The sequence below is a fragment of the Gobius niger genome (assembly GCF_951799975.1).
Source record: "Gobius niger genome assembly, chromosome: 8".
In the NCBI taxonomy this organism is placed as follows: domain Eukaryota; kingdom Metazoa; phylum Chordata; class Actinopteri; order Gobiiformes; family Gobiidae; genus Gobius; species Gobius niger.
Genome location: NC_136859.1, coordinates 16,270,438 through 16,293,511, shown reverse-complemented (window position 1 = coordinate 16,293,511; position 23,074 = coordinate 16,270,438). Strand labels below are relative to the sequence as shown.

The 23,074-nt window shown below is 41.7% G+C and overlaps 2 protein-coding genes across 2 annotated transcripts; one reads left to right on the top strand and one right to left on the bottom strand.

Annotated features, from left to right (window-relative positions):
• Positions 1–290: 290 nt before the first annotated feature.
• Positions 291–19,096, top strand: kmt2bb (lysine (K)-specific methyltransferase 2Bb). The gene is made up of 36 exons (XM_079560809.1): positions 291–677; positions 1,678–1,747; positions 1,853–5,272; positions 5,354–5,526; positions 5,657–5,776; positions 6,040–6,226; positions 6,304–6,535; positions 6,611–6,678; positions 6,756–7,004; positions 7,094–7,200; positions 7,315–7,425; positions 7,560–7,673; positions 7,753–7,899; positions 7,984–8,076; positions 8,156–8,273; positions 8,354–8,467; positions 8,547–8,731; positions 8,817–8,918; positions 9,051–9,161; positions 9,231–9,307; positions 9,400–9,611; positions 9,678–9,781; positions 9,871–10,008; positions 10,094–10,252; positions 10,331–10,448; positions 10,525–10,603; positions 10,786–10,946; positions 11,024–11,158; positions 11,238–14,184; positions 14,252–14,352; positions 14,443–14,580; positions 14,663–14,915; positions 15,005–15,112; positions 16,249–16,332; positions 16,573–16,702; positions 16,784–19,096. Exons 1-36 carry the CDS (start codon positions 348–350, stop codon positions 17,057–17,059), a joined length of 11,271 nt encoding a protein of 3,756 aa, XP_079416935.1. The 5' UTR covers positions 291–347; the 3' UTR covers positions 17,060–19,096.
• A 1,021-nt stretch (positions 19,097–20,117) lies between these two features.
• On the bottom strand, positions 20,118–21,516 carry igflr1 (IGF-like family receptor 1; the record flags this gene model as incomplete). Its single annotated transcript, XM_079560664.1, has 6 exons — positions 21,419–21,516; positions 21,162–21,349; positions 20,989–21,013; positions 20,694–20,765; positions 20,542–20,631; positions 20,118–20,455 (listed from the first exon to the last, which is right to left on the bottom strand). Exons 1-6 carry the CDS (start codon positions 21,492–21,494, stop codon positions 20,118–20,120), a joined length of 789 nt encoding a protein of 262 aa, XP_079416790.1. The 5' UTR covers positions 21,495–21,516.
• Positions 21,517–23,074: the final 1,558 nt, after the last annotated feature.

Here is a 23,074-nt window from a genome sequence, read left to right as displayed (position 1 = left end):
TTTCAACGCCTCTTTTTTATATATATATTTTATGTTGCTTGTATTTGTCTGGCTGAATAGTTAAGAATAAATATAAATGAATATAATGAATAAATAAATTTAATATCAATATGCATATACATATTAGAATTATATATACATCATTATTATATACATTATTATTATAGTGTATATGACATGTAACGTGTTCTTCCTAAACGTACAAAAATAAAAAATAAAATAACTTTCACAAACAGTGACACAAAAACTCCCTTTCCCTTGCGGCTTTGCGGCGCACCCTCGCACTCCGCGCCTACCCTCTTGTCTCTGCGAGCTGCTAGCCTTCGGTGTATGTTGTTGTAGAAGCGATGATGGCGGCAGCGGGATGCGGATCAGCAACCGCGGCTGCCGTAGGAGGCCAGGGCGGCACTGTTACTGCAAGGGGACGTTTTCCCGGTCGGCCGTGGTCGTCTCGCAGTCGTTTGCGCTCAGAGAAGCGGTGGCAGCTTGGGCGATCAGGCTTAGAAGCTGATGATGTGACAAATGGAGGCCAAAGGCCCCAAAACCTGGTCCTATCGTTAAACGAAGACCAGTCCCACTTACGCTTACTTGGGATAGAAGCTAGCCATAAGACCCTTGGCCAGGCTGGCTACAGCTCTAGTGAGAGCGAAGAGGTGAGGTCCCAGTCCCACCCAGGAGTCAGTATCTTTATTTTATTTTTCATATTTTGCGTGAATGTTGAAACGTTCTGAATGAATGTTGTACACCGCAGCCTCCTGGATAGTGTCATGGAGAAATGTCAACATCCTATTGCTATGCTAGCTGTTTGCTAATGTTAGCCCATTTCGTGACATTTAATGATCAGCCATAACAAGACATGTCAATATCAGTAATCAAGTGGAATGCATACTCAATTTGAAGTCTTCTTTGCTTGTCACGGTCTAAAGTTTCCTATATAGCAAGAGCCATACTGTGGCATACCTGCAGTTGAGAAACATTTGTAAACAGCATTTATTTCATCCCTGGCGCAGTCACTGTACTGGGACAGAGTAGAAGCGAGCTAACGCTGGTAGCGAACACAAAGAAGGAAAGCGCTACCTCTACCGTAGCATTACGGCTAACGATAATGCTAACTTGTTATGTCCCCGTCCAAATTTGGACATATGGATAGGGCTGGAAACTATAGTCAGATATACAAACCTATAGTTTACAGAACGGATGTTTGTTGGTATTGTTTGGGAGTGTAACATCTGCTCTTGTTGGAAATTAATCTGTCCGTAAAATCAGTGCTAAATGTTAGCATGTTCACCCGGTTTTTAAAGAAGGTGTAATTAATTTGTGCATACAGTTATTACAACTGCATGTGTGCTTGTGCTCCAGTGGAAGTGTGGAAAGTCTTTTGGAGATAATGCCGGTGTAGTTACAGGCATGTTAACTGTTTTGATTTCTTCTGTGGTGTGGGCTGTGCAGTCACAATTTCAGAAAAGGGCACTGCATGTCTGCCAGCGTTAAATTTGCTCTTTATTGTCCATGGCATAACTCTTATTTTTTATTCCATTCATTATCCACTTCAGCAAAAGTTTTATTAAAATGATGTTAAACTTTAGTTCAACAGTTTGTGAGAGAGAATGACAGAAATTATATTCTCTGACATGACTTTTTAATAGAAAGAACTCATCGTGCTTTTTTATATTGAAGGCGGATGACTTCAGAGGCTTTGCAGCTGAGAAAAAGGGTTCCAAATCATTGCGACAAAACCTTTTTAGAGGTAAGAGTAATATTTTGTCCATTTATATATTTTAAAAAAAAAAGGTTAATGCTTCTTTCTTAGATTGTATAATGAGTTTCTAAATTCAAAAATTTGTGTCCTCAGGCGAGAGCTTCAAATCTAAAAGTCAAAGTGAGGAAGTACCTGCTTCAGCCACAATGGATACAGAACTTTCCTCTTGTGATCAATCTGAAGATGACAAAGGCTTGGTCCAAATGCTAGGTTCGTCTTCTCAAACAGAGCCTGCTAAAGACTGTAAAAAAGGATCAAAACGGAAAAACATGAAAGACCACCAGGCCACCAAGCCTGCTGCATCAGCGCCAAGGATTACCATAAAATTAGTGGCTAAAAAGAAAACCAAAACAGTAAAAGAGCTTCACAAGAAATCTTTGAAAAGTTCAAAAGAAAAAGAACTTAAAGATGTACCTGAAATAAAGGACTTTGTGGACGAGCAGATTTCAAGCGCACATGTAAAATTAAAACAAGAAAACGATAACACTGAAGATAAGAGGGAAGAGTGTGTACAAGTGAGAAGACGTGGAAGATCTGCTGCCAGACCTGCAGAAACAGCAAAAAAGAACACCAAAGTTGTGGCGAGTGAACAAACGACACCAACCATAGTTCAGACAGAATCTACTTGTGATGATGGAGCCACAGATCCAAAATTAACAACTGTAAAACACCAAGACAATGTGAGAGAGTCCAGTTCGGATGGTCATCAACCTAGTACTCGCAGAAGCACTAGAGTCAAACCCCCAATTTCTAAAAGCGTCTCAGGCACTGTGACTGAACCAGCTAACTCGGTCAGTTTAGAGGTTATTTCAACAGATTCAAAGATAAATGAAGAGCTCAAATCAACAACCCAAAACAATAATCGAAGGCAAAGTAAAAGGCTAAATAAGGATGTTCAGAATCCAGACATTCAGAATCCATTAACTGCAGATGTAAATGACACCACTGTGCAACCTACTGACTGTTTACAGTCTAAAGAAGAAACTGTTCCAAAATTGAAATTATTACGGATTAGGAATCCTAAATATGATGCACAGTCCAGTGAAAAGAATTTAACTAGAAAAAAGAAAAAAAGGAAAAGGTTCATATGGACTCTGGCATTAATAAAAACAGAAATGCAGATTAAGAGTGAAAAGATTGTTAAAGCAACAGAAAAGGCTGAAGTCTCTTCTGATCCTGCTGTCAGCAGGAATTTAAAACGATGTAAAAAATCATCACTGAATAAATCAAACTTGCAAAAAAGTAACCAGGATAATGGCAATGCTGAGAAGAGTTCCTCAAACAAAAGCGAAATCATCCAGAAATCTCCCCAAAAGCCATTACTAGAGGAAGTCGAGGTTGTACCAGAAAAGGAAACATCCAATCAGGAGAACACCAAACTGGATTGTGGTAAAATCCCCCCACTTCAGATTAAAAAGGTTTCATCCCCTGGTAAAAGTAAAAGTTCAAAGCCATCCTTTCTTGTACAGCAAGTTAGTCCAGGGTCTGAAAAGAAAGATGATGGTCCTAAAGGTCCAAATGAAAGCATTGTAGAAAAACCAGCACCTGAGGAAGACAAAATGACACCAACAAGGAGGCTGCGAAGAAGGACACCAAGTGTGGAATCTCCGCAAAAAACACCTGTTCAACAAAAGCAAGGGGTGCCTATTAAAAGAAATGCCAGGGTGAGTGCACCGAGGAAAGAAAGCCCTCAAAAACCCACTGTAGATGCATCTCAGGATTCAAACACACATGTTCTTCCTGAAAAGCCTTGTGAAGCATTGACTGCAGAATCTGTGGAGTTGACCGGTGTCGACACTTCTGACATTGCGGACAAGAATTGTTCAAAAGTCTTTGATTCTGCAGAGCAAGTGCCAGGTGAAATTTCCCCTCCAAAAATAGAAAACGAAGTACAACCACCCTCTGAAGAGGCCAAGCTATTACCTGTGCCTTCCAAACCCAAGCCTAAACCCAAACCTAGACGTAGAAATACTATTACAGGGAAAAAGAGGAGTGTGCAAAGGAAGAAGAAGCTTGTTTCCCCTGTTCAAGCAGCACTTGAGATGAATTCCGTATCTTCCATAGTAGAAGTTCCGGTTAACACTGATGCTGAACAAAAAGAAAACTGCCAGTCTTTATTAACAGAGGACGTGCCGAGTGAAACAAGAGTTCAGACTCAAGATGAAGTTATACCGGACAGTATAGCATTACAAGAAAGTCCACCGCAAACCCCAATGCTTGTTAAAGAAGAAAATGAAATCCAGCTAATCGATAATCGGCAACCTATGGTCTCAAATCAAGATTCAAAAATTTCAAGCCCTACAAAGAAATCTCTCAAGAAATTGAAAAAGAAGCGCAAGAATTTTATTGGGCAGCGACAGAAGCACAAGCAAAGAAACAGAGATGGCAAATTTTCACCAGCAGATCCGACTGGGTGCATAGTTAATGAAGAAAACAGTGAGATTCATAACAAGTTAGCAGTGCCTACATCCCGCTCAAACACCAAGCTTATTGGAGTGAATAAGAAGTTTAAAAAACGATCACAGGGCCTTCACATTTCAGCGTCGAAAAGATCTAAAGCGGCTAAAATTATTTCAAAGATTATGGAGATGGAAGAGAAAGCCAGTTTAAAGCAGGAGGAGAACGACACATTGGTTGATGGTTCACAGGGAGATGTGACCGATGCTCTACCAGGAAAATCCAAATTTGTAAAAAATATTAAACATTTTATTATGCCTGTTGTAAGTGCCAGATCTTCTCGTGTGATCAAAACTCCTCAAAGGTTTATGGACGACGCAGGAATGTCAGTATTGCCTCGTCGACACTCTCCGAAGAAGGGAGTCCAGTTAGGTTCTCCAGTGCGTCCAGTGAAGAGAAAGGAGGATGATATTATCAGGGCGATATCCCCAATTCTGCCCCTCGATGATGAGGACTTCTTAAATGAAGCGCAGTTGGATGTTGATCTGTTTTCTGCCCAGGAACTAGAAGATGCTACTTGCATATCTGACAGTCTTTTCTCTGAGAAAAAAAGTGGGAAAAAAGAAAAGACAAATTACCTAAAGAATTTCAAATGGCACATGCCTGACGAGTTTGGTGAGGATATCTATACACTGGACAAAGCACATGAAAACAAGTGTGAAGATTTGTTTCTAATTTCCCCAGTGGATAAACCCACAGAACCATCTGCTGACCTCCCTGAAGCGCAGAGAAAGAAATGTTCTCCCAAAGTAAACAGGCAAACGGATCACCTCAAGATTTATCAGAAACTTAAAAAGCTGAATACGGGACATCCAAAGAGTAAAGAAGTGGATATTAGCAAACCTCCTGCCCCTGTCGATTTGGCCGAAGGACTGGACGATGAAGTGATGAGCATCAGCCTAAGGCAGCGGCACACAGATGAAGAGAAGGAGAAAATAAAGCTCAAGATTGAAGATGTCGATGCTCCTGGAGTTGTGAGAAAAGTGTGCATAAAGAATTTGAACTTAAAAACGGTTGCAAAAGTATCAGAAAAGAAACCAACCAAAATGTTCTTTGGTAAGCTACGGTATCCTGTTGATTCATATAGTCAAAATAAATGTTTGAATAATTCTAAAGTTATTGCCACTAAATGTGCAGGTGAGAAAGAAAAGTCTTCACCTTCTGGTGATGGGGATTCTGCAACTGTGGAAAAGGGTGCTACACCAAAACCACGTCTCTCTGGGGCAAACAAAAGGATGTTTAACCTCCTCAAAAAAGCCAAGGTTCAGCTCATCAAAATTGACCAACAAAAGCAACTCAAAACAACCACAGTAAGACAATCAAGCTCTTTTCTTTATGTATTATGTAGGACTAACTTCATGTCACATTATTCTTATGCACATATACCATATATTGTACTATGTATGTGACAAACATAACTTATCTTTTTTCGCTCTGTAGCTTTTATCAGCTCCATCTGCTGCCAGGTCTAGAGATGTGACCGTGAAGAAACAAAGGCGGAGGCAGAAACTTCCGCCTGTTCCTGATGTTCCAGTCAAGACAGAGCCTCCACAAGTACAGGCAAGTGCCCTAAACGAATCTATCATGTTGATATTAGAGGTGGGAAGTATCGACAAAAACAAATGTTTGTTCTAGTTTCCTGATGTATATTAATATTGACTGCTAATGGTATTTTGTACCAGGGGTGTGCACACTGCACCCCTACACACTGGTTTATTTACGAAATGCAGAAATATCACATTATATCTTGGTCAATTTTTTTTTATGAGGATATTCTTAATGTTTTCATCAGTTCTATAAATGTTTATCTTGTTAATTTTCAGGTTCCAGTCACCTCACCTTTGTGCCAGGAGTTTCGTCATGCTGGAGGCCCTCGTATCAAACACGTGTGTCGGGCGGCATCAGTGGTGCTGGGGCAGCCGCGGGCATTGGTACCTGATGACATTCCCAGACTCAGCGCTTTGCCTCTCCATGAAAGAACTGGTATTTCCCCTTCCACAGACACTAAAGGTAGACACAATTTGATAGCGTTAGGGTAATTAGATTGACCTTGATAAACCTTTATTAATAGAAACATTGTTTTGCAGATAACGGGTCTCCATCAGAGTCAGACAGTCCTGGGGCATCTGAACAAAAAGTTACAAAAGTTAAGAAAGTATCAAGTTTGATCAAACGCAAAGGGCTTGGACCATTTGGATATCGCTCTCGGAGATGTGGAGTATGCAAAGGCTGTAACCATGAGGATGATTGTGGGGAATGCATTAACTGCTTGGACAAGCCCAAGTTTGGTGGACCCAATACCAAACGACAGTGCTGCGTGTACGTGGATGCCTCTCATTGTAAATGTGTTGTTAATCACTTTTTTTTAAATCCGTTTTTTGTTTTTTTGTCAAGGTATAAGAGGTGTGATCAAATTGAAGAGAGGAAAGCACGAAGAGTAACTGGAAGAGCAGTGCCCAAAGGTCTTTTCAGTCTAAAGTGTTATAAAATCATAACATCATGATAAGCGTGACACTTACTGTGTTTGTTACATTTGAAGGTACCTCCAAGCGACGCCGGGCCTCCTTTAGTGCTGGTTGTTCTAGTAATGATGAAGGAGCAGAGGGCACTGCAGACTCGCCCTCAGCTCAGGGGGACAGTCCCTCTGTCCGGAAGCAGCCAAAGCGTGTTGTAAAGCCCAAAGTCTACTTCGACCTGGTGGACTATGAGTCTGATGCAGACAGCAAAGGTGTCTCAAACGCTGCTTCTCCAGCAAGAAGAAGGGGCTCTGGACCACGTTTCAATGAAGGTAGTCTCTTCATTTTAGAGTGACACTGCTATCCGTGCAATTTCACCAGTAAGACTGATTGTACTAACAATATCCTTTGTTTGTTCAAGATTTTGTGTCATTAGATGGCTTCTTAGGGGATATCTCAGATGATGAAGTTCGACATCGCAAAACAAGTACACATCGTGTTCCAAGTGGAAAACGTAAACCTGAAAAAGTGAGTATTTCCAAAATATAGTGTCATTAAAAATTAGTTATGTGATCAAATATGCAGTTTATTTAAAGCTCAATTACACATACTGATAAAGGGGTCATCGCTGTTTTTTCCTAGGGTCCTTTAGAGGAGACTCCCCCTAGTGTGCTCGCTGCCTTGGCTCATGGGTTTGAAACAACTGAGAGAGAGTCTACTAAGCCTACTCACAAAATCAGGGTTGACTTTAAGGTATAGTCATTATTGCTTCTAATAACACATAAATAATTGATACCTTATTAACTTTATTTTAGTCATTTATAAAGTGGTTCTGATGACAGGCAAAAGTTTGAGTGTTTCTGTCTGAAAAAAATGCTTGTATTTAGGAGGACTGTACGTTTGAGAATGTCTGGAGTACAGGCGGCTTGAGTGTCCTGACCTCTGCACCCCTTACACCCTCATATGCGTGCTTCCTCTGTGCCAGTAAAGGACAGCATGAGGCAAGCTCTTGCAAAATGTCTTATCTACAACTATTTCAACATTGTATTTATTTAAATTGTATTAAAATGTTCTGTTTAGATGCTGCATTGCCAAGTATGCTGTGAGCCCTTCCACCAGTTCTGCCTTGACCCCTCAGAACGGCCCTCCAACGATAATAAGGAAAACTGGTGCTGTCGCAGATGCAAGTTTTGTCATGTGTGTGGTCGAAAAAACAAGCACTCTAAGGTTTTTATTTTACTTTTTTAAACAACCAAATGGATATGATCAAATGAAATCAGACATTAGAAATATTGCATTTTTTCTTCTCAGCCTTTGTTAGAATGTGAGCGTTGTCAGAACTGTTATCATACTTCCTGTTTGGGACCAAACTATCCCAAACAAAATAAAAAGAGGAAATCTTGGGTAATTCCATCATCAATTTCATTTCAATGCTCTTGTAAATTTATAACACAGTTCAGTTACCGATACCATGTTCCTACAGGTTTGCATGACATGCATAAGATGTAAAAGTTGTGGAGTCACACCAGGGAAGTGCTGGGACACCGATTGGAACCATGATCAAGGCCTCTGTCCTGATTGTGCAAAACTCTATGAACAGGGTAAGGCACAATCACACTAGCGACATCTCGTTATTTGTTTTGCAATTGAGTCTTATTTGTTCCCATTTGATTACCAATAGGTAACTACTGCCCAATCTGTTTCAAATGCTATGAGGATAATGACTATGACAGTCAAATGATGCAATGTGGCACATGCAACCATTGGGTCCATGCGAAGTGTGAAGATCTAACAGGTAATTTACCTGTAGGATTATTATGTCTGTTATGCATGATGCAAATGTTGGTAAATCTAAATATGTCGACTGATTTCAGATGAGCTGTATGAGATCCTCTCAAGTCTACCAGAAAGTGTGGTGTACTCGTGTCGGCCCTGCAGTGTGACTCAGCCCAGTGCCTGGAGAGAGCTGCTCTACATCGAGCTCAGGTCAGGGATAGAGAAAGTGCTGGCGTGTTTGCTCTCCTCTACCCTCACACAACACCTCGTCACCTGCTCACAGGTAGCTTTTCTTTTTACGTTAATCAAAAATTTGTCCTCATTATAAATAGTAAGCCGCTAACTTATCTTTCCCGCATCTATGACAGTGTCAGAAGTTGGTTGATCCCGATAATGGTATTGAAGGACAGCCCGCCTGTGACCTCCGAGCTGTGGGGAAAAAGTTTGACAAAGGCCTTTATACTACATTGGTAATTGTGCAACCATTATTTTATTATGTATACCTACATGCACGATGTAACTAAAAGTACAGAGTTTCTGCCTAGATAAACGCCAAGCCATTTTCACGTTTTTCATTAGTATGAATGCCGTTTTTCTTTCAGAAAATGTTCCATGAGGATGTAGTGCAAATGGTGAGGAAAAGGCTGCAGCTCGAGGATGATCTTCCGGAGGAACAGAGGCCGACTGCTCTGGCACGCTCCTACTACTTAAAGGTGACGCTCCAACTACTTAAAGACAATGAAATATGGAAATTGTTACTAAAGCAGAGTTTTTTCTTTCAGCTCCTTGAAGAAGTATTCAATTGGTTTAATGGTCAAGACTCAAAGGTGTGGAACCCAACTACCAAAGATCTACCATTGTGAGTAAACTCTTGCACTCTTTGCTTTGTTCTTTTGAAGTTTACAGCTTGGTTCTGAATTTAGAAAAGTCTAAATGCTGACTCTTTTGTAGAGGAATGCTGTCCAATGCCGTTCATCCACCTACAGTAGAACATGTTTATGCTCAATGGCAAGAGAGGGAGGTCCAGTCCAGGGTTCCTCTTGGACGCCTCCAAGAAGATAATGAACAAAACTTGAAAATAAAAGAAGAGCCTGTCACCACTGTATCAGAGGATCCACCTAACCATCACAAATCCACCAGAGCTGCAAGACTTAAATCAAAAGGTATATTTTCGTTATTTTATTTGGTGAAAAAGGTTTTCCTTAATAAACTTTGTATTTTGTGAACAGGAAAAAGAGGACGGTTGTCAAAAGCAGATCTAGACACTGGATGGACAGAGGAAGATAATAGGCAGTGCTCTTTGTGTCAAAAATATGGAGATCTCAAGCCAAATGTAAGTTTTCTGGAAAACACAGTTGATATCCAGACCTTTATAAAGTGGAAGATAAGGAGACTTACAAGTTAATCTTCATGCTTCTGCAGGAGGCTGGGAGGCTGCTTTATCTGGGACAGAATGAGTGGGCCCATTTGAACTGCTGTCTGTGGTCTGCTGAGGTGTTTGAGGAAGACAATGGCTCTCTACTCCATGTGCACAGCGCTGTCGCCAGAGGCCGACTTATGGTAGTTTAACCTAGAAGTCTAAAGGGTTTTGACATTTATTTGTGAATCTTTACCAATTTGAGTTGTTACACTTTTCTTCCCATAGCGATGTGAACGCTGCAACAAGACCGGTGCAACAGTTGGCTGCTGTCTTACCTCATGTCAAAGTAATTACCACTTCATGTGCGCCCGCTCCCGTCAGTGTGTGTTCCAGGATGACAAGAAAGTCTACTGTTATAAACACAGACATCTCATCAGTGGCAAAGTAAAGACTTTTTTCTAAAAACATATTTGTGCTTCCATCTGAACTCTTCTCATTGATATCCTTTATGTATTTGTTAAGATGGTAACTGGCCAAGAATTTGAAGTCAAGCGCAGGGTATACGTGGATTTTGAGGGCATCACTCTACGCAGAAAGTTCCTGACTGGAGTGGAGCCAGAACTAGTTAATGTTATCATAGGTAAGCTCTTACCTCCAATGCTCACTTTTGTATTAAACCTGTTCAAGTCACGTCATATCTGCCTTTTCTACAATAGGTTCCTTGCACATACACAAACTCGGTGTGCTAACAGAGCTTTCTGCACGAAAGGGGAGGCTGTTTCCTGTTGGATTTCAGTAAGTTTGAATACTTTTCATATATTAGTGTTTTTTTGTTTTGTTTTAATACAGTGCCTCCCACCCTCTTATATTTACTTAACAGTAGAGTCTATATGTATTAATATAATTGAACTAATCTTATCTTATTTTTTCACTTTGTTTTTGAAACCTTTTAAAATCCTGTGTTGCTTCATTCATAGATCTTCGCGCTGGTACTGGAGCACTGTGAATCCTCAGCGGCGGTGCAGATACACTTGCACAGTGAAAGAAGTTCGGCCCCTTATTCCTGAGAAACTTGTTGAGGAGATGCCTGACCAGGGGGAGAATCAGACCATTGCCCACAGCCCCTGCCCACTACAAGGTGAGAATCTGCCTGTGGTAAAATGTTCTATATTGTTTTAATGAAGGCAAATAATAATGATGCTAATGACCTCTTAGAATCGGAAACTCCTCGGACAGATGTAAGAGACCGCCAGTCCCAGATCAGGGAAATCCGAAAGGCAGATCATGGAACAAGGCCTAAATTACCCAGGAGACCAGCTGGAGGCATGTCCCGCCCACTGCCATGTCCAGGTATTACAGAAATAAATGCTGACAGTTTGCAGACTGAGCATAATGAGTAGGACTAATGGATCTTTCTGTTTATCCAAAGGTGTAACCACTTTGAAGCCGCACCACATTTTAACAATAAGTGATTTGGATGAAACACGAAAACCTCGTCGCAACAGTCCGCACTCACAAACCACAGGTCTTCATGGTCATATGTCTCCCCCTCTGCCTGGACCCATTACCCTGCGCTCTGGAAAGTCTTCCCAGCCCACATCTCCAATGTTTCCCCTTGGTGCCACTGATAACTCACCTCGTCCTGGAGCCGGCAGAAACACTTCCTCTCTCAGACATCATGGAAACGCAATGCCGCACGGAACTTCATCTTTTTTCCCTCAGTCCGCTTGGCAAGACAACGAAGCCAGCTTTCCCTCTCCAAGTCTGTCCTTCTCTCCAACAGTGCAACATTTACCCAGAAACCGACTGTCATTTGATTTGAGCCAGCCAGATTCAGTTGAGGTTCCACACAACTTCTTGGCTTCGCCGGAGCCTGAAGATCACTCTCCTACTAATGGTACACCAAGAGGTGACTCAGAGCAACCAAAAGATGAAGATAACTTTTCCTTCAATTCCTTTCACAAGGACTCTATCGTTACTTTGAGCCAGGATATGAGGACGGAGCTAGAAATCGAAGAAACACTCCTCAATGAAGGTGTTGCTATGAACTGTGGAGCGCAAATAGTGGTGGAGGGTGAAGATCCAGAGGAGTTTTGGGAGAAAACTCAAGAGGTACATAAGAGAAAGTCTCTTGTTGCCAAACTTCCTCATTCAGTTGCTTCAAAAAGAGAAGACTTTGGAAACACCTCATCTGATGAGGATATGGAGCATTATTTTGATTTCTCACGAACAATTGTCAGTCGGCCTGGGACAAAAGAGCATTGCAAGCCTCCTTCATCTTCTTCAAAAACAATGGCTCAGCTTGACGGAATAGATGATGGTACAGAAAGTGATGCTAGTATTGTCACAAATGACAATTCAGTAAATGACGATGGATCTGGTCAAAAAGTACCAAAAATTCAAAAGCATAAAACTGTTTGTGATGCAGAGTCTGAAAAGAATGTTGATCCCATTCCAAGTTCTACCTCTTCACATGAGCACATAGATTCATCATCGTCTCTAAATTCAAATGCCAAAAGCCCCGTCAATTCCCATCATTCCAGTCATTCAGATGAAGCCAAACATGCCTGTTTCTCAAGCAAAGAGTACAGCGCTAAGTCTCCTGTTGAAGTCAAAGACATTGTTCGTTCTCCTATTGTTAAAAATGAGCTGCCAAATGCATTGAGAAAGCTGCCTGAGACATCAAAAATGAAAGAACCATTCAATAGTCCGAGCTTCAGTTTCTCCTCTGAAGCTCGATTGATTCTCGAAAAATGTGACAGTGCCCCACATCAACAATCTGATGTTTTTTGTTGTAAGACTGGCAATGAAAATCTTTTATCCCCCGTGGAATCTACTCTGACTGTAGAGAATCACTTGGCGTCTAGCAAAGATGAGCGCACTGTTCAAGCCTCTATTGGCAGTCTGAAAGGTCCTCTTGACACTCCACCCCCAGCAACATCTGAGTCCCAGACACCAACAACGCACCAAACATCTGTACAAAGCATCTCAAATCCTGTGCAGATATATTCCTGTTTGCCAACCTTTAACCAGCCTCAGCTCGCCAGTATTACTCTTCAGCCTGTGACGTCACCACAGGAGTCAACCAGCACTCAACCAACAGACCCCTCGTCTACTAAACTGACCACTCTCACACCTGTCGATGTCACGCAGTCTTTGCTAAACGTTGTCTCTCAGAGTGATCCCGTGTTATCATCGTCCTTTTTGCCAACTGCGTCCACAGCGACTGTCTCTGTCCCCATGTACTCAGCACAAACGCAGCCTTTGAGTTCGACGTCTTTGACAATTGTCTCGTCTTCTGCCACACTGGCGTCTGCACCCGTGTCACTCCACACCACAGCAGCCCCAGTCATTCTAAATGGTTACGGCACTGCATCTCTTCAGAAAGAACCCACTGCAGGTCACAGCATTTCTATTAACTTTACTGCGCCCAGACCAGCGCTGGAACCTCACCAGACTGTGCTGCCCCAAGCCTTACCAGGGCATGCCATTTTAACAGTGAAGGAAGTCGGAGGTCCAAATGTAGATCCAACTCCTCATGTCCTCCTTGTTAATCGCCTAGGGCAGATCTTTGTGAAAAACCCAGAAAGCAACACTTTTCAGCTTCCGACTCCAAACTCCCCTTCGTTTAACTGTGTCACGCAAATTGCCAGTCTTTTACAAAGTAACGCACTGTCTGCCACCTTAGCAGCAGCAGGGAACTTGCCTGTGCCTCCATCTGCTGCAAGCATGACAGCAGCTTCTGTCACACCTGCCATTCAAAACCCTACCACAATTACACAGCTGCTTGCACACAGCAACAACGGTGCTGTGCCAACAGCTAGCTCTAAGAAACCCAAAAAAACGACTAAATCTAAAGATGAGGGTGTTTCAGAGTCCAAAAAGCCAAAGAAAAAAGAGTCAAATTCATCAAAGAAATCCAAGTCAGCCAAGCCTCCAGAGAATCCTGCCATGACTCCAGCAGAAAGTGCAGAGGCCATTATTAACCAAGCTATGGCAAGTAACTACACCCCGAAGTGGAGTGGTCTTCGTACCTTGAGTCCCTCCTCTTTAGTATTACCGCCTGGTCTGTTAATTGAACCGGAGCCCCCAGCATCACCACCCTCATCGCCGCCTGCCCCGCCTCCTCCCCCTGCGCTCCGCCCACGCACCCACGTCCGCATGAAGAGAGTGTCATCCCTGTCAGATCGCGTAGTCACCAAGAAATCTAAAGTAGACTTCCTTCCTCCAGAACCTCCCAATGCAGTTGAGGAACGACGCAAACCAAGCGTCTCAAACCGCAACTCGGGCGTTCGAATCAAGACTCCTACAGTAAAAGGAATCCTGAACCTCGACACACTCAAAGAGGACCACCTTAGCGATTCTGAGAGCTCTGGGTAAGTCCTGATTTGTTTGATACTTGAGTATGAGTAACATAAAGGCTAATGAAAATTTATGTTTTAGGTCTGAACCCTGGGATTGCTTGTCTAGAGGTGAACAAGGAAAACATCAACCTGGGGAGCTAGTGGAACACAGTACTGTGACCGACTGGAAGAAATACACAGGTATGCAAATTATTAGATAAATGTGCTCATGTGAAGGAGGCGGTGAATAAATTGGCAGACAATTAAATAAATGTGTGGATTTGTTTTTAGGGGCTTCATCAGGTTCAGAGGATGAGTCACCGCTGTCAGAGGATGAAGAGGAATATCCCAATAACAAAGAGCAACCACATCTGAAATTTGAAATAAAAAGTGATGATGGTTTTAGTGTTGAAGCAGACAGTATAGAGGGTGAGCTGTTCTTTATTTTTTAAGTATTTTCTAAAATCTCTAGTTTATTGGTATATTGATCAAAATGTTCCTTTGTGTTCAGTTGCTTGGAAAGCTGTTGTTGATGGGGTGCAGGAAGCGCGAGCCATTGCTAGACTGAGGCCTCTGACATTTCAGAAGATCACTGGGGACCGCATGCTGGGCTTTGTCCATGACACTGTGGTGTTTTTGCTTGAGCAACTATATGGAGCACATCACTGTCAGCGACACACTTTCCGTTTTTTCAAACAGTTTTCCCAAGATGACGACCTCCCAGTCAATCCCACGGGCTGTGCCCGTTCTGAGCTCTATGTCAGGTACGATGGGGAATGTTGAAATCGGATTGAGTAGTTGCATAATTTGTTTTCATGTTTGCTCACAAATGGTTTGTTTTTCTTTTTAACAGAAAATCGACATTTGATATGTTTAACTTCTTGGCATCTCAGCACAGACAACTTCCAGACATTGATCTATATGATGATGAAGAAGATGAAGTTCTTCTCAAATCCACAAGGTCAGGGACTTCCCTTCACCTAAGTTTATTTTTGTAATTTTAGGGCGTTTTTACACACGTTGGAGCGCTTTGTGGGTCCACCCAAGACTGCTATATGTTTTACTTCATTGTTAGTTCAGTCCCCATTCACCTGCTCTCCGAAGGTCACACCATCAGCCACACAACAATGATCAGCTGTTCGCCAAACTTATTCCCATGACAACAGTCATCAAGCGATCAAAGCGCTGTCATTGCTCCAACACACACGCACGCACACACACACGCACACACACTCGCACACTCACACACACACGTGTGCTTCCTTGATGTTATGTGGTGGTCATTTCTCTCTCATGGTTGATACGCGAGACAGAGGAAATGATCTTAAATTGTTGCATGGAGAAGAAAGCTTTACCGCAGAGAGAGAGAGAGAGAGGGGCAGAGAAGAGGCGTACCTCACTGATACAAATTTATCCTTTTGGCGTCATTAGAATAATTAACATACATCCAGTCATGCAGCGCACTTTCATTAAAAATAAGTCCTTTCTTTTCTAAAATTAAAATGGAAAGAAACAGAAAATATTTCAGCCTCAGGATGGCACACCACACCCGCTCCGCTGAGTGCGACTGGTTCGGGTCAAAGTGTCGCAGTTGGATTCACACTAACCCAAAACCACCAGTCTCAGGTCGACCTAACCAGAACGAAAGTGGGTGCTTAAAGGGGCTAGATGCAAGTTAGTCATTTTATGCTCACTACTGCCCCCTCAGGTCTTATTCGTAACTGCAGCTTCTATATTGAGCTCGTGCATGACGGCACTTCGGAACCGAAGTAACACCTTTTTCAGTGACAGTGCAGGATTTTAGAGGCAGTTGTGGTGAACAGGTCTGAGCTCATTCTACACATTAGGACATGGCTGGAACATGTCAGGGGAGGAAAATACTTAGTTTTAACATTTTTGAACTCTGTATAGTCCCTTTAAGGTTAAGCTTTGTTCATAGTTAAAAAAGAGCTAGGTGCTCTTAGAGACAGACTTTCTCACTCAGTTTCTTACTAGGATTTTCATTTCTTAAAAAAACATGAACCCAACATAATCTTTTCATGTTTATTTGTGATCTTGGTTGTAATTTAATGCGGATGCCTTTCTTCTATCTTCCAGACGGGCCACAAGTTTGGAGTTGCCGATGGCGATGCGCTTCAGACATCTGGAGAGAACCTCCAAAGAGGCTGTGGGCGTTTACAGGTCAGGAAAACAAATCCACGTAAATTGCATGACACAAAGTATTTGTTTTTATTTCCACGTGGGGAGCATTGTGCCGATTTATTGCCTGTTGTTGAGCCAAATTGGATTCTAAATAAATATTTCAGATATAGACAATGCTGTTCTGATTCATACCAATGTAGAGCGTTTTCATTGAGTTGAGCGACTTGATGATGCAGAGTCAAGGTCCAAGTCTGTGATACTATGTACTATGTGCCACAGGTCTGCTATCCATGGGCGAGGGCTTTTCTGCAAGAGGAACATTGAAGCTGGAGAGATGGTTATTGAATATGCAGGGATTGTCATCCGATCAGTGCTTACAGACAAAAGAGAAAAGTACTATGATGGCAAGGTTGGTAGATGGTCATAGCATTAGTCTTACATCAGTTTGAAAGTGTAAGAAAGTAAATATTTCTGGTTTTGAATTTTGCAGGGCATTGGGTGTTACATGTTCCGCATCGATGACTTTGATGTTGTGGATGCCACCATGCACGGGAATGCTGCCAGATTCATCAACCACTCGTGTGAACCCAACTGCTACTCCAGAGTCATCAACGTGGAAGGTCGGAAACATATTGTCATCTTTGCGTTAAGGAAGATCTACAGAGGAGAAGAGCTCACATATGATTACAAATTTCCAATTGAAGATGCCAGCAGCAAGCTCAACTGTAACTGTGGAGCACGGAGATGTCGGCGCTTCCTTAATTGACCCTTTCTCTCACAAATAGAGGGAAAACTTGTTTATGCCTTAAACTTAAATGGCACTGGATGCGTTTTGGAGATGTGGGAGGAAGGCCACAAAATGACAGAGGGGTTTGCCACTAGGAGAGCGGATCATACAGAAAAGACCATTCGATTTTTGCTCTATGGAGTAAAATGTTTAGGTGCAGTCGGACGAGACACCGTAAGAGCACTCAACAGGAACCTGGAACTACATGGCTGCAACATTTGATTTGTTTTATGTTTTTTCCAAAACACACATCTAGCCTTATCCATTTGAATCATTGTTAAACCCTAGTTTCTCTAGGTCTTGGGAGACTCATTTAGTTCAAAACTTTATTTTGGGTCGTTTTTTGGGTTGCCTTTTTTAATACACTTGTAATCATGATCGCTCCATCCTTCAGTGATGGGATCCTATTGCCCCATCTGCGCAGTCTTCACACGAGCCATACATACATCTCAATGTTTGTGTTTTACCTGAAGATTAATGCCCTGTGGTGTTTGTTTTTTCTTTCTTTCCTTACCGGTTTAAAAACAAAGGTGCTAAGTTTTGAAAGGCTCCCACTTCGTTTTATTTAACAAATAATTTCCTTCCTATTAGCAGTAATAGTTAACATTCTTTCTGACATCTTAATCTTGTGCGAACACAAGCAAGCTATTTATAACATGTCTTCTCAGTTTTAGAGCGGAGGCGTATTGCCACCCATTTCCCTTGTTGCATAGAAATACATTATGATGTAACCGTTTCATTAGCATCACCTCGTGTCATACTTGGAAAGACAGAAAAGTGTCTGTCAGATATTACTTTGGTTCATGTACAGTGTATGTAGCAAATACAGTACTTAAAGCCAAACCTGCAGTTGAAAGATCGAAAATAGTTTTTAATCTATTTTATTACCAGTATGGCAGATGCTTATCTATTGCAATAAGACTGCAGTTGCACATAATCATATTTGTATTTTTTCAATTTTCATTTTATTGTGAAATGTCCTACAGTTAGTCTCTTCAGGGAGAGCACTGTCAAAAGCATCGTCACTGAGTGTGCGTAGAGCTTCCACACCAAGCTTTGTTTTCTAAACTCTAGAGCGTCTTGACTAGAAGCCTGTCATGGAGCTGCGTGGTACACAGCACCTTAATTAATGTTGATGTTGTTCTTCGTTGATGTTCAGTGCTGTCATGATGAGGTTAAAAGCAAGTTCACTGTTTATATTATCGATAGTTCTATTTATTCCTGTTTGATTTATATTAACAGTAAAAGATTGTGCTTTGTATAAGAGGTGGTGGTCTAGTATATTTGGAGATCTCCCCATTCAAATAATTTTCTTCTACTGTGGTGCCCTATAACTTCTATTTGCTTGAAACTTATTTCTGGGGCTGCGTCATTTGTTTATTTTTATGTTATTTCCAAAGCAGGTTGTTTAATCGTCTATGATTTGACATAATAGTGACAACTGCAGGATTAGCAATGGCTTGTCCAATCCAGAATTCCCTTTTTAACTTTTGTTTTAAGCATTTTTTTTTTTTTGCATGTCCAATCACTGGGATGGAGCCCAGATTTACTTGTGTCAATCACCTAGAATCACGACCAGAGTCACTCCCCACTCCCTGCTGATTCTACCTCCGCTGTTTCGACAGATGTTTGGGAATACTGATGCAAAACGAGAGGATGATCATAATTTAAGAGTAGTTTTATTGTCCTGCAGAGCAGATACTGTCTGTTTATGTCTGTGGTGCGCGCGTGTGTGTGTGTGTGTGTGTTTGTTTGTTTGTGAACGTTTGCATTTGATAGATGCAAAGCAGACACAACTGATCATGACCATCTATCCCAAAATCTGTTCAGAAAGCTGTATGTTATATATAAAAAAAAAACACATATAAAGATGAGAATATATATATGGTAGGGTTATTTTAAAATGTAAAGTGTAAAAGCTATATGTGATCTTTAAATATGTCTTTGTTACGATGTACAAAAACCCTGAGTTTGTAAATATTTGTATACATATTTCTAAACCTGTTTAATTTTTCTATGCACTTTTTTATTTATAATGTTATTTGCCTAATAAAGTTGTTAAGATGTTCCAACATGTGATGGTTCAATGTCAACATTTTTACCAGCATCAGGATAATTGACAAGTCCCTTTTTGGCCAAATTAAGAGTTTAATTTTATTCTACTCATTAAAGTGACTCTACAGAGTTTAAAATAAAATTAATTATGTATTTTCCTCCCCCTACATGTTCCAGCCATGTCCTAATGTGTAGAATGAGCCCAGACCTGTTCACCACAACTGCCTCTAAAATCCTGCACTGTTACTCAAAAAGTTGTTACCTTGGTCCGAAACACCGTCATGCACAAGCTTAATATAGAAGGTGCAGTTACATGTATGACCTGAGGTGGCAGTACTGAGTATAAAATGGCCAACTTGCATCTAAACCCCTTTAAGCCCTATCCTCAAACTATAAAGCTTGTTTAAAAAAAAAAAACCTACACATCTTGCCTAATGAATACATACATTTTGTTGTGATGTATTATTGAAGTGATGGTCATGGGGTTGAGGTCAATGAAGAAAAGGCTCAGACTGCTTTGCTGCCATTTACTGTTTATCAAGCAAATGGATTGAACACCGCTGTGAAAACGTGTTCTAGCTATTAACAGAGAAAGAAAAGAAACATGGGGGGGGGGGTTCGGTTGGTAGACAATTATTGATTTGACAAATTTCATTCAAATAACACTTAAAAATATAGAATTAATACATTGTGAAATTTTACAAAAGGGTGTCATCATCGGAACAAAAAGCATGTGCTACCATGACGCTCCTCAGTAAGTCACAGTGAATCATTAGGTGGAATTGCTGATCAGACGCAGACACAAAGAAGCTTGAATTTTCTTTTCATGATGAACAGAACCCTCAACATTCAAAACTGAGGGGCAAAATCAAACAATGATGAAATTCGCTGCCCCTGAAAACAGAAAAATACAAATTTGCCACCTTTGCAGCTTAGGGGCCCAGAGCTCGCGCCTGCCTTGCCTGTGACGATGCTACACAGGTTAAATATCAATCCTAGCATCAAGTTTGTTTGGGTGGATCTTGCTCAGTGCCATGACTGCATCCATGCGCTCCATCTGACTGAGCAGCTCTGCCAGGCTGCCCACTGTCCACTCGGGGTGTCTGCAGGTGATCCCCTCGAGAAGGGCTTTCAGCGGGCTCTTGCTCTCCTTCAGAGAGTACGTGTAGGTCACCCAGCTTGAAGGGAAATTGCATAAAGATGCCAAATGCTTTGTGTTTTTTATGCCTTGGGTCTCAGGATCCAATAACACGATCAGCTCTTCCAGCACATCCAGGTCGTCCAAAACACACATGAGTGGTGCTGCCACGATGTCAGGGCCTGCACGATAAACTCACTGAGCTTCCACACTTTGGTGTACAGTTACTTCACAATGCTGCTTTTTATACACTGATGTGTGTACTCACTTAAGCTGTCTTTGAGCTGTGTGGTTTGGTGTAGTTCTACAGCATCGATAGGTGTGAACTGTACATCATCGCAAGGGGATTTTCTAAAACCTAAAAAAAAAAAAAAACTCAACTTTTGAGGCAGTTCTTTTTCACACTATATTCATACAAACCTTTTTTCCTGTAGATGAAAAGGCAAAATAAGAGTAGAAGTGCGGTGCAAATAAATGTCAATGGTAACACCCCTGTCAAAACATGCATTCAATATATTAGAATTTAATAGATTTTTCTGGTCATAGAAAACAGTTCTTCTTACATGATTCTGCTGGTAACTTAAAAATGCCCGGGTTCGTCTGAATTCATCAGAAAGCAGAAGAGAACGAGTTACTTCCTGTTACTTATGATATAAAAAGCATCTCACCATTTAGCCTAGATACATTGACTTCCTTAAGGTTACTGAAGGTCTACCTGTGCCGTCGGTGTTGCGCGCTGCCTGCAAACAAACAGAAACACAAACAAACAGAAACACAAACAAACAGAAACACAAACAAACAGAAACACAAACAAACAGTAAAAACAAAAACATTATTATATAGGTCTACATGTTTAAGGACGCGGGGAAAGTTCGCTCACTGTGTTGCGTGGCAGGTGGTGTCGGCGCTCACAGTGCATTTCTCTTCAGTGAACCCCGGTGGACAGGGACTACATGGTAGACAGAAGTAACCCGTGCCATCGTTAAACGTGTTGTTCAAACATCTCTTCATAGGGACTTCATGTCGTCCCCCGTCATCATCATAGCCACAGTTTGGGGTAATTCCATATCCCGGATCTTGATTATCACATATATGGAATTAATAAAGACAGTACAAGAATTTCTCAAACATGGGCAAAAGCTTACCTGGTTTCTGACAAGGCACACACTTTTCACTGCTGTAGAAGGTTGATGGGTTTGCACAACGGACAGAGTGTCCCATCTTCGCTCGTGTGATGTCCCAGTCTGTCAGTCTGTCAGAGACTCAGCCCTCTCTTAGGCAGAGCCGTTTTTTCCTATAGCCTACGCAAGTTACGCAAGGTGCGTATAGGGCCCCCGCAGCCGCAAGGGCCCCGGAACTCAGTCAAACTACGGTGTTGTTTCACTGATTAATCAACGCGTTGTTACGGGGACAGGCTCTTCCAGCGCGCACTCACTCTCCGCCGAGGCTACTTCGCCACATATAACACCAAACCGGAGCGAGAGACCGACCGCCTTCCCCCGGTCTCTTCCAAAGCGCGAGTGCTTCTCCGCTCGTGTCCCCCCTCGGCCGTCTGTCTCCCGGTGCTCCGCCTCGTGCGCGGCTCCTCCGCGGCTGCATCATGTCACCCGTGTCACGAGCGCTGCTCTCATGTTTTCTCTCTCTCACTTTAAACTCTCTTCTTATTGTGTCTGGTGGGTCTAGAGCAGGGGTGCCCAAACTTTTTGTCTCCGAGGGCCAAAATGAAAAAGTGCCTGTGAGTCGCGGGCCAAACACGGCGATCTCAAGTGTGAAACACACAACTGCAAATAATAAAAGTTACTTTATTTTCTTTTTTGGTAGGCTATACCTTTGCATTCAATCTATGCAATTAACCTCTTAACTCCCACCTGAACCGAGAGGATCTTTTTCCTCACGTCATCAGATTTTTTTTCCATCATTTTTTTGTTGGATATTTAACTCATTTTTGTAACTTTTTTGTCATTTTTTGGTCAATTTGTCATCAAATTTTTGTCATTTTTTGTCAATTTTTTATCATATTTTTGTTATTTTTTGTCACATTTTTGTCATTTTTTTGTCCATTTCTTGTGACATTTTAGTGACATTTTGGCCACTTTTTCATCAATTTTTTGTCACTTTTTTGTCACATTTCCATCATTGTTTTCGTCTCAGTTTTGTTGCTATTTTCACAGCTTTTTTCCAGAAGCTTTTGGATTGGGGTAAAGCCAAACTGGAGAAAATGTGCTCGGTTCAGGTGGGAGTTAAGGGGTTAACATGCAACAAAAGCCTAGTTTTAGTAGAACAAAATCAATTATTGTAGCAATATAGAGCAAAATGGAAACAACAGCACCACCTGAACCTGCAGTACCTACAGTGACTTTAGCTCATTCATTTCTTTAAGTCAAAGAAAATGCCATATTACATCATTTTGAAAGTGTCAGTTCAGCATAAATTCTTTTATAAGTCATAGATGTCAACGATTTTTGTTTCCTTAACTTTGTGAAAGGAGTGAAACAGCGCCCCCAATTTGACGCTGGTGGACAAAAAAGTGAACTGCATCTATATTTGCCATTGAGAATGAGCGGGAGAGAGAGTTATTGACCAGATGCGGCGCAAAAGTAGGTCACCCTCTGGCGGGCCAACCTAATTGTTCCGGCGGGCCAAATTTGGCCCGCGGGCCCCACTTTGGGCACCCCTGGTCTAGAGTATTGGGACAGTAGTTTGACCAGTACACGAGAGTAAAGCCGTGTCTGTGGCCTTTTTGTTGAGTTGAATCCACATGGTTCTCATGAGCACAGTAACTTACAGTAACTCTGGTTCTC